Consider the following 15,396-nt stretch of genomic DNA (forward strand, 5'->3'; position numbering starts at 1 on the left):
CAGGTGACTCGCTATAACATATTGACGATATTGCTCATATTAACATTATCAGAATGTCTGAGAAGGAATTACAATTACACTATATCCACTAAGCCTTATTCAATTTATGGTTATTGCTAATTGTACTACTACTAAACCAACAAATATCTAGACAAATATCTAGACAGCCGCTTTTAACATACACGATGTGATCTAAAAACATAGGAAATGCAATAGAATTTCTACGTTGTATCGTATAAAATGCAACCGACGCAGTTGTTGGCAAACTCAAAAGATAAAACGAAGGGTCGGTACGCGAGCCGCATACCTAAATACTTGGTAAAAAATTCTATGCGTCTCCCGCCTACTGAGCGAAACCTACATGTATCGATACATCAGATTCAGCCTTTTTTGATGTTGCCTACGTGCTGCATGTTGTTGACTTGCCTATTTATGATAAGGATTGTGAAGGTAAGTAAGGATATAAACTGATGTACAGCTTTAAAGAAATAGGTTGGTATGTACATCTATGCTATCCACATTATTTTACACAACACACTAGTAGACGTAGAATTTCAATACCTATATATTTTATATTACTTACTCTGATGTATTTCCAATTAAGTTTTTGATGAATTAGTACCAAAACTACAGGTTTATACATCTATCAAGCCGGTCAACGTTATAAGCGAAAATTGTTTTGGCAGTTCTAATTTTAATTACCTCACAAAATCAAACATTAATAAATATTAATGAAATCCCGCTAACAACACACCGCGTAAATTTTAATTCCAAAAGTTTTAATTAATTTCTAATTCTGAACTCTTACGTGTAGGTTTTTGTACCGAAACTTTGTGTATGTTGTCTATGCTTGGGTAATTTATATTGTTATTTACCGGCATGATACAATGTAATCTGTTGTTTAGGAAAGTTTTGAAATTGGTAGTTCAGGTAATACATCATTAGTTTACGTATTATTTGGGCTTACCTTATGAATAACCAGTTTGAACTGGTTCAAAATGAAAACAAAGTTTAGTCAGAAGCACAGTTCAGCATTATCTTAAACTTAAAAGAACAGTTTCCCCTAAAAAACAAAAACTCGAACATCTCAATATGTCGCGTGCCCAAAAGTGACTTCGCGTCCCTTACCAATATTTTCGAGGATGACCCTAAAAATAAATTCTGAGCGTGAACCGAGAGGCTGCGGCTCAAAATCCCTGCCATAACGAGACGTGCCCACATGAATAGACTTGACAACACTTCAGTTGATGCCTCGGATATACGGCGAGATAGCGATCCACACAACTATAACTATTACAAAGATGCAGATGGAACTAGAAAAACCATCGAGGCATTTCACTGTATTATTCTTAGTAACTTTGTCGAGAAATTATAAATACTTTCTGATTGATAACTTCCAAGATGCAATTACGATAAACTATTCCATATTAATCAAACTATCGAGATTGACTTTCTATCGACTCACTTAACAACTTCATTAGCAGAACTTGCAAAGAACTTGACTAAACTTGCATTATAAGTTCTGGGTTATCCATGGGGTGTATGGGCTTGTAATTAACTAGGAGGTCACTGAGGGACGCTATATAAAGACCTCTAATAAGTATCATCGTCACGTGCTCCGAATAAATTGCGGTTAACTTAATTAAAGAGTTATGCTTCTGCAACGAAGCGGGTCTTCAGACGTGTGTTTATTTTGCATTTGGTGATGATAATTATGTATGTTTTGCATTGCAAATTCTTTCACGTAAATTGAGAAAGGGAATATATTATTTTACAAATACTTTAAATATTATTGTCACTTGATAGTTTCAAAATTCTTCTTCTTCTTGCTCTGTTCCCAATTTTATTTGGCGTAATTTCAACATTATGGTTCTAACATATTTGTTTTCTTTCTCAGGATGTTCAGCACAGACCCTAAGGATATTCCCGATGCAGAAGCAGCAGACGGTAGCAGTGGGCAAGTCAGTGGTACTCACATGTCAAGTGGACGCTCCGGACCCGGCGCTCGTTACACAACCCCAATGGAAGGACCCTAAAGGATTCGTCATTAATGAGGCCGCGTAAGTACCTGAAGTTCAACTAGATAAAAAAAAAACTTATAGAGAATTCAACTGATTCGTAGTTGAAGAGGATATGACGAGTAAACTAATATATAAATAGACAGGATTTTAATAAATGTTGCCGAATATAGGCGTTGCGTAAAAGTAAATAAAGAAGAATATTTTTTGCAAAGATGGATGAATTAGGTCTTTCCCGCTTCCCATTCGATACGATTCGATTTTACCGCTTGGTAAAGTATTTTAAGGATTAATTAGAATTTCACATTAAAAACTATGATTCTACAAAATTATGAACTTAAAATCATCTTTATAATGACTATCCGGTCTATGAAAAACAAAACTATCATTCTGTGATCCGATTTTCTTTTTTATATACATACAATAGAGTAACTCTCAACCATTCCTCAAATACAGAGCCGGCACCCGACCCGAGATCTACACAGAACCGATGCCGGCAAAGCAGCTGCAGCTCTTATACATATCGTCGATCACCACCGCCATGGCTGGCAACTACACCTGTGTCGCCACTTACACTAACATGCCTTTGAGCGCCAGTGTCGTATTGGATACGTTCAGTGAGTACTTTATAACCTTATTGTGTTGTATTGCCGTTGTTACGTTCAAGGAGGTGTGAATCTGGGTTTGAATCTGAAAGAAAAAAGTTCGGCTATTTTGTGTGCATGTACTCTGTAGAATCTGTTAATGATGCTGTACTATTTGTTAGTTTAAGTTGAAAAGATGCAATATTTTTGGTTCGACATAACGAATTTGATATTAATGAGATTTGTTTAATATTTTAGTTGCAATCACTTGGACAAACGCCAATGAAAATCAATACGCCACAAAGGGAAAAGATTTCAAAATCATGTGTGAAGTAACAGCTGAGCCCGCACCATCAGTTGATTGGTTCAAGGAAGGCAATCCTGTAAGTAACAAAACAAATAATACATTACCTACCAATGTTATTAGATATACAGATCATTTTAAAGATTATTTTATTGTTTAGGTTGTAACTGGTGATAGATATGTTATTCACGCAAATGGACTAATGATCAAAGGCGTAGAAGAAAGTGATGATGGAACTTATACCTGTCGTGCTGTGGTCATTCAAACTGGTGAATTAGCTGAGAGAAACATCAAACTTGAAGTAAGTGAATATTAGAGTAGTTATAGTACAATGTATCTCTAAAAAGACTGAGATAATTAACAATAACTATGTTACAGGTTTACACCGCACCAGAAATGGAGGAAAGGGAACCGAGAGTCGAAATCAAGGAAGGTGAAAGTGCGGCTATTTCATGTAAAGCGAGAGGAAAACCACTTCCTACTTATTCTTGGATCAAAGCTTCAACACGCGAGGTAAACATCAAAAGTTAATTAAAAAATATTTATGTTACCATATTTTATTTTTAAGGGCATAGTACCAAATGAAAAACTAATATCGAAATGTTATTTTTAGAACTTAGCAAGTACCTCTCGGTTCAGCGTCAATGAAAATACTGGACTTCTAACCATTGATCGCGTTGAAGCCGGTGATTACGGTAAATACATCTGCAGTGCTGTTAACCAAGCTGGGCAAAACGAAACAGAAATCGAAGTAGAAGTGCTGGTCAAGCCTAGAATATTTGAACTATTCAACACAACCGCCCCAGAGAAGCAAGAGGGTAGATTAGAATGTAAGGCGACCGGCCGGCCCGCGCCCCGCATTAGTTTCCGCAAATTGAGCAACCCTGACCGCTTCCTGAATGGACCTAACGACGACGGCAGGTAAGACAATTGGCTATAACAATGCTGTTTTACTATGTTCATTAACACAGGTGGTACAATAGGGCTACCAACAATAAAGTAGCAAGTTTATTACAAAATGAGAATTTTCATAAAAAGCGGAAGTAAATTCAAGCTATTATAAAACTTTTTAAACAAAAACCCCTTTCCATAAAGTCTTTACAGGGAGAATATTAAGCAAAATAAAACTTTTTTTGTGAACTGCTAAGCTTATGAAATAAAAGTTTATTTTTAAATACAGACAACATTTGTTTTTATAGATCGTTGGAAAGTTTGTTAAATAAGGCGTTTTTGCAGGATTACGATCGAAACGAGCAGTCGACAGACTGGCGACCAGATGGAGTCTAGTGGAGTTATCACGATCACTAAATTGAATAGAACTGACGATGGCCTTTATGAATGTTTCGCTGAAAACGCCGGTAAGTAACAGAGTATTTCTATTCATATTTAAACGGAACATTTAAAAGTATATATTTTTTGTTTCTACTTTTCCTAGAGCGATTACTATGTCAAAATTGTAATTTCTCAAATTCATTTTAACTCCTTTTTCTTCTCCCATTTCTTTAGGCGGTGAGGCAAGAAAGAATGGACATTTAACAGTTCACTTCAAGCCGACTTTCGAACACATGCCGACAGTCCCTATCTGGAGTTGGAACAGCCGTCCCGCTAATTTAAGTTGTACGGCGGAGAGTATCCCGAATGCTACCATTAAATGGAGGTAAGTGCGTTAAAACAAAGGAAACTAATGCAGACAATTCACTTAGTTCTCCCCGATTTGGGCGAGTGTTTTATTGAAATTGAATTATGTACCTTTCCTTTACATAAGTAGGTAGATGTAGGTAATTTGAACATGTTTCGTTATTTATACGATCAAAGTTAACACTTTTATGTATATTGCATTTTTTGCCTTTTTTACAAAAAGTGGAGTACACATTTGCTATGCTACAGAGAGTAATTTTAAAGCAATGCCAACAATTTCCTAACGTAATACTTAAATTATTTTACTTAGGTTCCGTGATACAGACTTGGTAGAAACTCCCCAAGTGAAGATCTACGGCTCAGGTCCGTCCAGCTACATCATCATCACACCAACTGACCGAGGTCTATACGGCGTTTACAAATGCATTGCCACCAACACGCTGGGTGAAGCCGAACACATCATTCAGTTCAGAGAGGCTTTCCCACCGGGGCCCGTTGTTCAAGTAAGTTAATTCGTAATTACAGCCTGATTGCTTCGGCAGTAATTGCAAAGATTGACCAGTGATTAACTGAATGTTTGAGACTTTGCCTTGAAAGTTTTGTGAGGTACCTTTTATGGGTGAAGGTATTTTATTTTGGAAGACTTTGAAGAAAAAAAAATTGTCTCTTAAGGATGGCAAATAGAAGTATTAAGTAAATATTAAATGTTTGCTGTTGAGATATATATAGTGACGACTGCTACGCCTTATCCAGCATTTTATGTACTTATTCACTTGTGATTGATATGGAGTCCCTTTTATTTCTCAGGCGAAACAAGAAACAATAACAGCGACATCAGTATCATTCAATATTGTGGGGCCAGCTGAAGATATGGGCCCACCAATATTGGCCTACACAGCCCAATACAAGGAAAATGGCAATTTCGATTGGAATCTCTCCCAAAACAGGACTTGGTCTGCCAATTCGCCGTACATTGTGGAGAATTTGAGGCCGATGTTCACTTATGATTTTCGATTCGCTGCCGTGAACCGCGTCGGCCCCGGCAGCTGGGGTGCCCCGATTACAGTCATTATGCCTAGGAGGTAAGGTTCTATTTCCTTTAACCTAATTTGTAGAACGATTCATCAACATTTCTTGAGTACCATTACTACGTTCCATATTTAGGATTCAATCAGACTCTGAATTAAGATGCCTGTCGTCTCGAGAATGCCTAGATATTTACTTTGCGTACAATCCAATTGTTCTAATACGTGCTTACGGAATCTTAATGATGGAAAGGCATTCAAACAATTCTCATTGAATGCTCTAGTTATAAATATAACCCTGTCTTTTCTGTACGCAATCGACTGAAAATATTTTCGCATGAAATAAATCACAATATCAACATTTATCATCGCATTAACAATAGGCTTACTTTTTAGATCGCCGCCAGAGCAACCAAAATGGTGGGAAAATGAAAGCCCAGAATCGCTTATTCATGGTAAATACGCAGATAGATATGAGCTGAGATGGCGCGTACCCGCCAACAATGGCGAACCCATCGATATGTATGAGATCAGCTACTGCCCCGTAAGTTTCTTTTTTATTGTGCTGTAACATAATATTTATAATATTCCTATTTCCCCACACAATACATACGCTTTCAATAGATTTGTTTCGGTGATTTATTTCGCTTTTCATATCACGCAGAATAGGATAAACTTATTACATGATCGTCTTTCTTTTGCCTATAATATTCTCTTAGGATAAACGTTTGGTAAATCCTGTTATCGTTTAAGAAAAACGGTCCAAAATCCGTAGATAGTAGTAAAACATTCTGAATTTTATTTAGGTGCTGAAAGTAAGTGGAGAATGGCGCATCGCATCTGAATCTCAATGCGTCATTGAGGAGCTAAAGTCCCTCGAGGCAATCAGTTACGAAGTACGTGGTCTCCACCCAGACACGCGGTACCGAATGCACGTTCGGGCACACAACGTCCTCGGATATTCCCTGCCTGCACAACTTTACGTCCAAACGGCTCTCGGTGAGTACAATCCGGAGACTAATGAAGTTCCCGTAAGGGCTGGCTTCTACGACGTTTACACCGCCTCAGAATCAATATACAATTCGCAAGCAACGACCTACTCTTTCTTCAGCCTCCTCACCTTTGTTTTGTGTTTGGTTTTGTGAACTCAGACCTCGAACTAGTGTTTTGTGCGCATTTAACTTTATTTATTTTGTCGTGCTCCTGTAAAGTATTATTTTACAACGAATTTATTTACCTGTCATGTGTCTCCAGTGGTTCTATGTTTTTTTGCTTTTCTTCGATCAAGTACAATTTATTCATAGTATTAAGTCATCCGCTTGTTAACCAGTTTTGTGTTATTTATTTTTCTTCATTTTCTGAATGGTTTTTTTTACTAATTATCATTCATATTTTAATTTTATTGTAAAATCTTGCCTTAAAAAATAAAATTAACATATTTTGTAAAATGTACAAATACTTTTAAAAATATTGCAAATATCAATTGACTGTGAGGAGTGTGTGAAATTGTTGTATTTTGGCATGCATTTTCTATAATTTTTATATTATTATTTTAAAAATTACTTTTAGTATTTGAGTACAATTATAATTTGAATTTAATTATAAAGTACTTTTATAGTTTTACATATTGACGATTTTATATTATGTTGGTGTTAATTTATTACCAGTGGTAAGTTTGAATTGCCTATTTATTTATTTGTTGATTTCATACTGTAGATTTTTTTATTTGCCGTATTAAAGTATACGTATTTATCATAATAAAATATTTTCTAGGTAACCCAAATGGATGTCCAAGTCATTTCAGATGGGCTCACACTAAAACGGATGTCCTAGCGACGATTATATTTATAATGTTTTACATAATATAAACTAATAGTTAAAATCTAAATAATCATCTAAATTAAGCAAGTCCAAAGACGACTGTTGTTATTTAGGGAAAATACTTGTTGTGATAATGCAATTTGTTGATGTGTAAATAATTGTAAATGTTGTTTGTGTTGGAAAATATCATCAAATGATTTCTGAAGTTTAGTGATTCCGATTGTGTGTCTCTACTATTAAATAATTAAAAGTTTAATATGATTTGATCAAATTTCGGAATGGCGTTTTGAATTATACTGAGATTTTCATTCCATACTTAATTTAAAAGCTGAATATAATCTAACGTAGGTAATTAACGGCTAATAAATTAACACTGCCAAAGTATAAAATCGTAATATAGTGTTAATTAAGAAAGAAATGCCAAAAATTAAGGCATCCATTACATTTTAACATAGAAAGTTGTATAAGAATTCATAAGATTTGTGTACGAATTTTTGATGACTATTTTGTCTTTTTGATATAGAATAAAGGTGGGAAAAGAAATCGTCCATCTTAATGATAACATGGAGTTCGAACGGAATATGAATGTTGATTTATTGACGGTTGAAAATATAATGGTTCCACTAGCATTGCGAGGAGTTCGAATTGTGATCTGTTTAGGTGAAAATATGACCAATGTGAAAAATAATAAATGTTTTCAAAACAAAGTATGCCATTTGTAGTTTTCTGTATAGTGCATAAAATGAATGAAGTTCCTAATTACTTAGCTGTAAATAAGTACTAGCCGTTATCAGTAGAAGGTATTGGTGTCATGGAAAAACTTCATTCATTTTCTAAATGTAACTACCATCACCAAGTTCCATGAAATTAGCATAACCCTCATCCCTTAATGTACCCCATAAAACTAATGATTAACTGAGTAATAAGAGATCAAAAAGAAAGCTGTCAAGATGCTTATCAAGAAATCCATTAACCCTTATGAATGTTGATCGTTACACAAGTGTGTTTGTGTCGCCCTGACTGAAATTTGGGTAAATATAATTTTACTTAATATGATATTTTTAATAGTTAATAATCCTGCTGCTAGTTTCCTTTGGAATGTACTAATTACTATTGCATGATCTTCATGTACACCCTTCAAACGCTGATTAATTCACATTGTCCCGATAGCATGGTCCGAACATTGTCGACTCAACATTATACCAATTCCTATTTTAAATATATTTTCAGTCTTAATCATTTTAATTATATTAGTAGTCATGATAGATGACAATGTTTATAGAGTTTATTTTTGGATTTTAAAGTTTACCCTAGTCGTGCGGTTTATTTTTCCAAGCATGGATGGTGTAATCTATGGAACTGCCAACACACTGCTTCTGGTCAGACCGTTGTGACCGGAGCATATGATTGTCGAATCTACTTCCACTGGCAGTTTCATCAGGTTTTAGGATATCTCATTAGATGTTGATAAAAAAGTTGTTGCTTGAAAAACTACAAGAATCAAAAAAGTTTTATGTACCTCAAATGGATCGTTATTCAAAGTTTTTCAAACAACGATGATTATATTTTCCTAAAATTAAACTAAATGTGTACTGAGGTGATGGTTAATAGAGTTCCATCCAATATTTATTTGTTTTTAAACAGTTTATTGTTCCAAATTTATATTATTATTATTATCATACGTTTAAATTAGATACAGATACTGCTTAAATAGAAAAAATACTTGTCATGGGGTTTGAACATTTATTTTGCGATAAACAGAATCATTTGGAATGTTTGCATCTTGACAACTTTTCTTTCTAATGATTATTACATTATTATAATTAATTTTAAGGTTATCGTTTTATGCATCATCATCTTTCGTTTCTATCATTCGTCATCTTTCATTTTTCATTCAAACCCCATTTCATTCTAGCGGAGAGCTTTCTTCCAAAATATCCGATGAGTCTTACAATGATAGAATAGTTGCCGGTGATTGGGTGCACGATTTCTGTATCTGAAAGCACTCCCTGTTTGTCACCAACTACTGATTGCAATGAATGTCTGTATGGCTGTGTACGACTTCTTTAAAACACAAACTTTCAAGTACACAACAGCTAAAGCTGCATTGATTACAATCACTTCCATGTCATCTAACATCTTCAGCTTCTGTGACATGATGCATAAACTAACAATAACAAGAGCAGTAGATACATTTGCCACGTAATTTGAAATTCACATTTTGGCTTTATCCTTTATAGCAAACTGGTATCTTGCTTCTACTGCTCTTAAATGTACTTCAAATAATATATCGAAGCAATGTTATTTTGACAGGCGTTGAACGATCTGGGTTCGCACCACCTCAGCTCTTGTCTAGTGGCTCGATAATTGGACTGGCACTGGCTGGAGTTTTCATCTGTCTTCTTATCGTGGACCTCCTTCTCCTGTGCTTCAGACGGCAAGGAGTCATTGCGACTCTTTGTGGCAAACGCGGCAAGAAACATAACGACGACGAAGCCAAGTTGGGAAGGTAAAGTTCAAATAATTTTTAACGTTTCTTCAAGAATATTCGTAACAATATTAATAAAAGTGTCTAAAACAAACAGTTCATCAGACAGCACTTCATCGACATCATAACCGTTACACTCCAGTCTTCCATTGTCTTTAATAATTTACCTATCTATATGTATTTCTCCTTATGTTAATTGTGTCAAAGCCTGTCCTTAGTGTCCCGTGTTCCATGTTAAGTGTTAGTGTCGATGAGAGATGTTTCTGCCCGCTAGTCTGTACGGTTGGCGCTTCCCGCTCCCTTATTGCAGCACGAAGCCGCGCGCGCCGCCCTCCCCCGCGCCCCTGCCGCCGCCGGTCAAGCTCGTGCCGACCCCTACGTAAGGCACCACACAATAGCCATACGAAACCTTGAGACTGCCTGCATGCTTTGTTTGTGCGGATCATATGGTTCGGCCCTCGTGAGGAGGACATATCCCGAACCGAACGATGATTTGGTTTGAACGGACAATTAACTTTTTAATAAAGGGGATGATGTACTCGTATGTATGAAACTTTTCGCTGGGGCTGAGCAATTTGTAAATATCAAGAACGGAAAGCTTCGCGATTTGCCTTTTGTACATAGCTATGGAGATGATTATAGAAACAGTAACGCTTTTGATTGAAGACTGTTCAAGTGTTGTAGTTGTGAAGTAGTGTACAGTGCCGCTTTTTGAAGGTAACTAATTTATAGCAGCAGTTGTATATTTGTATTTGGAAGCAGGTGCCAGGTCTTATACTCGAGAATTTCGGTCAAGTTCTGTTAAACTGGAACATCTCTTACGACAGTTTTTCGTTCTTATTTCTTTTGGAGTTTATTTGTTTAATCCCAACATTACCTTATGTTAACTCTTCCCCAAGCACTCTTGTCACGGGTTTTCATAGTTTGACTTTTACATGTTTGTCTATTTGCACAATCCACTAATAAATATTATTTGTATTTCCCAATGCTGCCTCATATCAACCACGTGTAGCTATGTACCAACCACGCCAGTGTAAGACATTCAACTTTGTCCTTATTAACAGTTTTTGTTTGTGCCTTGTGTTTCGTGATTGCAGTGTCTGCCAAATTATATTCTGCATTAATTCTCGGCTTAATGTTGTGTTCGCTTTATTTACCTTCAATCATATCACCACATCTTTGTATCTTATCTTTCACAACAACATCCATCATGCGTAGTTTTGTTTGGTCATCGTTGAACGTTGCATTATATGGAACATATTAAATACATTATGTCGAATTCAGAAGTGAATTGAAAAATGCAACGTTTAACAAAATGACGTGCTGTAAATAAAGCCTAATTAATATTATTAAGGTGAGCCATATCTAATCTGTTTTCTGTCACAGGGACGAAAAGGAACCTCTCAAGGATACGAGCGATGATGCCATCAAAAGGAACTCTTCAGTGGAATTCGACGGTCACAGAGTATACGCCACTAGCGGAGGACCAATCATAGGCAAGAACTCCGCCGTCTAGGTACCTAAGTCACTATGTATTAAATGATTATGATTGTGAATGTTTAATCGTCAAAACTTGGTGTTACATTCGATATGCTTGTGTTTATGTGAGCGCGACCAGTATTTTAAACTGCCAAAAGTTTACTTAAGTATTCAGCTTTACTATCTCAACTTTACTTATCATCACATATTAGGTACTCTACTATATATATTTTTATAACATCTATATATAATCACGCAAAAATATTTTATACAATTTTCTTAGGATCTGTCGTCGAAGGCATTTTTGTCTTTATCAATAGAACTTTATAGGATTCCGCACTTTATAAAATTCTTGAAAGTTACAGCTGCTTCAAGAGGTACGAAATGTGCCTTTTAGTGTATTTCTATAATGAGGGTATTATACTTTAGTGTATATAGGATAATGTATATGTAATAATACACGTCACAATATTTTTTAAAATTAATTCATACACATACTGTTTCTCTATTTAAAAGACAATTATTTTTATATTTTCTTCATATTCTATCTTCTTGTTTATAGATTTTTAGTAAGTACTTAATTTTATCATAAGCCATCACATAACACTGAACCAATATGATATTATCATACAATCAAATTGAAAAATAGTTTATTAACACTACAATATGCCGAATTGTTTTTGTTTTAGTTCATTAAGTGCGTTGCCTTTAATTTTAGCGAAAAATCTGAAACTATAGATGTAAGTTATTGAATAGGCTTTGTAAATAAATAGTTAAGACTGTAAATAATTCTATACTGTTTTCAACGTCTTATGACGGTACAATCTCATAATGAAAATGATATAACTGTTATTGAATAATGATAATACGATTGTATGAGACAATCTTGACGCTTGCTTATGTCAGTATAAGCCACCTAGATGTCATGTTTAATTTTATAAACAAATCGTTAGTTAGGTAATGTATACCTGTTAGATGATTTAAGGTTTTAGATATTCCTACTTATTGTAATGATTTAGGTATGTTACAGCACAATACACATAAAAAGTAGAAGGTTTTTGTGAAAATCTCGATCACAAACGCAACCATCACAATGCAGACTCAGTACTTAACACTTTGATACACTTTATACTTATCTACACATATTTTTATATTTCGATCTCGATATTAGTTTTAATAGGCTACTTCTTAGCTTTAAGAGTTTATTATACTTCTGTTTTTCATGTGTATTGTGGTCATTTGAATTAGACTGCTAAATTAGAAAAAGAGTTTTGTCATCCAATTTTAAAGTGATCAGGCAATTTAGCAGTAAATTCAAATTGAGTCGAAAACATGTTTTTATAACCGCTTCATATACTTAAGATATTTTTATTATTATTGATAGTATTTATCTACATCTTGTACCTAAAAATCTAAAAGTGTTTTAAAACTTCATACAGCGCCTTCAATAACAAAGTGAATTTATGAACTAAATGGAGAATAAACGGTTTTAAATGATAACCTTTGCCGATTGTTAGGCGTTTGATATTACAGGTTGACGATCTGTTATTTCGAGAAGTTTCCAAAACTTATAATCTAGTTATGACTCAGAACTGGTGACCAAAGTCTCGTCAAACTGTAATAACAAGTCCGAAACTTATTGAACTGGATAAATCGGACAATCGATATCAATTTATCCATTAAATAGCGACTAGTCTGCCTCAATAGACACAATTCAAGGCAATCAGATTAGTTATTTTATCGAACAAATTGCAAACAAACTGAAACTTGAACGTTTAGTCGTCTGCTTCCTTGTGTACAAGCTTCAATGTTAATCGTATGTTCGTATGTCTGTCAGCTTATAGTGGCCGGGTGTCGACAACATGAGAAGCGCATTTTTATATGAAAATAAATGTATTGAAAATATTTCTGTCTATCATTTCTTACAACTCTGAATTAGACGCATTCCGATTGAAGAATAATAAATGAAAGTCAAAGATTAGAGTTGTCAAAAACCAGGAAATTAATAAAAAAATAAAATAAAATAAAAGCGCTGCATTACATGACATTCCTAATTTTAATTTCTAAAGAAGTTATAAAGGTGAAAATTTATATTATTCCACGGTTCATTAATATTAATTTGCGTTTTAAATAGAGCTATTAAAATAGGGACGCCCAAAAAATTTGTCGACAAAGAAACATGATTTATTCTTGTTACTGGAATGGTACAAAATGCTATGCTTTTTAATCGGTATTCTTATAACAATGTAATGTTTAGTGAGGGGATGCGGTGGGGCCCGTAGTTTGCGGACAATGACGCAAATGTTGTGCAACAACACTTAGTAGCGTATTAACAATAGTGATGGGCTTTGTTACGCTTGCCGATTTAAATTTTTATCGAATATACCGTAGTGAGAGTCATTATTTTTGGATTACCTGTTGAAGTTGTTGAACTAGATAATTGAAACCTATGTAATGTAAAAAATAACTATAGGCAAATAATATTAATTAAACCGCGATAGAATCCGTAAAAGTAGTTTTATTTAACCTAGCTAAAAAAAATATAAGAATTTGATATTAACTAGGCTAAATTCTTAAGCGTAAATTCTTATTTTTCATCTTAATGCGATACAAATCGATACAATAAATTACATATCCTACACAATACACAATAGGATTATGTTTCATAACAACAGACACACAGACAAAAGAAATACCAAATCTAAAACTAAAATGTTTTATAAACATGTAATGCCAACCAGCCAAGGAGAACAAAATTTATTGAATGCCATAGAACCTATCGACTTTTCATGAGCCGTGACGCAGTTAGCAGCACTATTTCGCAAAAGCAATGCGTCACGCTTGATCCGCGGGGTGCAGTCAATCTCTGTGGTCTATGCGTGAAGCGAAGGACACAATGACGCACCCTGCCCTGTTATAATTTATATTTCACTGACATTCTCTGTAGGGGGCCCGTGCGTGCTCTATCTGCCGGGACAGCCGAGCCAAATGAAGTGGACTTGTATGGTAGGTACACTCCTAAAATCTCGAAAGTAAGTATGAGATCGTAAAACATGATTAAGCAAGCATAATATTAAAGGAAAAATCTTCTAATTACGTAGATGTTTTATCATTACAAGGGTCATTTATCATACTGCTTGACAGGCTTGTCGTCGGCGGATATTAACAGCTCAAGCTCTAAATGAGGAACATGACTGAATTAATCTAGAAAAATTTAATATCACTGTCTTGCAATAAATTGTAACCAAATATCAACTGGAATTTTGTAATTTACCTTGTTGGTATAAGCAATTACGAATTCTGGGATTTCGCATCAGATACCTATAATAATTCAATTTGGTATCGTAGTCACCCTACTCTCTAAGCCCATATTGGTTATCGCAGCAACAATTAGGGCCGTTCACGGGGCAGCTTACGCACGCTTCGAACAACTTCCCTTTCATATAATTGCCCCAGTAGCAGATGATACGGATTACTAACGGGGCACAGCCCTAAACACAATGGAAAGTAATACAGGTCGACTCATTTCCGATACAAGTTGTCATTACGAAAAAATACACCCCTAAAAAGATGGCTGTCGATGCCCCTTTTTAATTAGGGATCGTATTTAAAAGGATATGTTTAATATAGCTTGTGTAAGTGATCCCCCGTTTGAAATTAGTTTGCGAAACTCGTTTTTGGATAAGTATCGGAGTCGTTTTTGCCTGTAAGCGTACAAACAAATTGATTTTTAAACAGTTTTTTGTCCTTCCTTATTTTTAAAATACAAGTATATTAGTATACATTTTTTTATATTTGTCTAATAATATTCTCCCAAAAAAGTGAATACCTACTCTAGATAATGTAATTGGATATCAACATTAATTAGTAACCTCTCGTCTAGTCTTAGTAATTAGAATGATAGGACCAATATATCCCCGGAATAGGAGATCTCATTTAGTAAATAGCTGTTCTCTGTCTAATTGCTGCAGATTAGTTCAGATTTAGTACTTCACACGTAAATTGTAGTAAACGGGCTTCTAGCTCCGTCCGAGGGTCT

General features: G+C 34.9%; 1 protein-coding gene across 7 annotated transcripts in view; it reads left to right on the forward strand.

Moving 5' to 3' along the window:
• LOC110384470 (fasciclin-2) overlaps window positions 1-13,262 on the forward strand; it is a 91,422-nt gene extending 78,160 nt beyond the window's left edge. The window contains exons 2-17 of one of the 7 annotated variants that reach the window (XM_049844574.2): window positions 1,898-2,060; window positions 2,475-2,635; window positions 2,861-2,985; window positions 3,067-3,207; window positions 3,285-3,419; window positions 3,520-3,827; window positions 4,143-4,264; window positions 4,413-4,563; window positions 4,855-5,047; window positions 5,352-5,626; window positions 5,966-6,113; window positions 6,376-6,568; window positions 9,704-9,899; window positions 10,153-10,257; window positions 10,891-10,911; window positions 11,265-13,262. In XM_049844574.2, coding sequence (XP_049700531.2) covers window positions 1,898-2,060; window positions 2,475-2,635; window positions 2,861-2,985; window positions 3,067-3,207; window positions 3,285-3,419; window positions 3,520-3,827; window positions 4,143-4,264; window positions 4,413-4,563; window positions 4,855-5,047; window positions 5,352-5,626; window positions 5,966-6,113; window positions 6,376-6,568; window positions 9,704-9,899; window positions 10,153-10,257; window positions 10,891-10,911; window positions 11,265-11,394 — 2,567 coding nt within the window. In that variant the 3' untranslated portion in view covers window positions 11,395-13,262. The other 6 variants (XM_049844577.2, XM_049844576.2, XM_021345758.3 and 3 more) reach the window with 6 other exon arrangements.
• The last annotated feature ends 2,134 nt before the right edge of the window (window positions 13,263-15,396 follow it).

The sequence above is a fragment of the Helicoverpa armigera genome, chromosome 16 (assembly GCF_030705265.1).
Source record: "Helicoverpa armigera isolate CAAS_96S chromosome 16, ASM3070526v1, whole genome shotgun sequence".
Lineage (NCBI taxonomy): Eukaryota > Metazoa > Arthropoda > Insecta > Lepidoptera > Noctuidae > Helicoverpa > Helicoverpa armigera.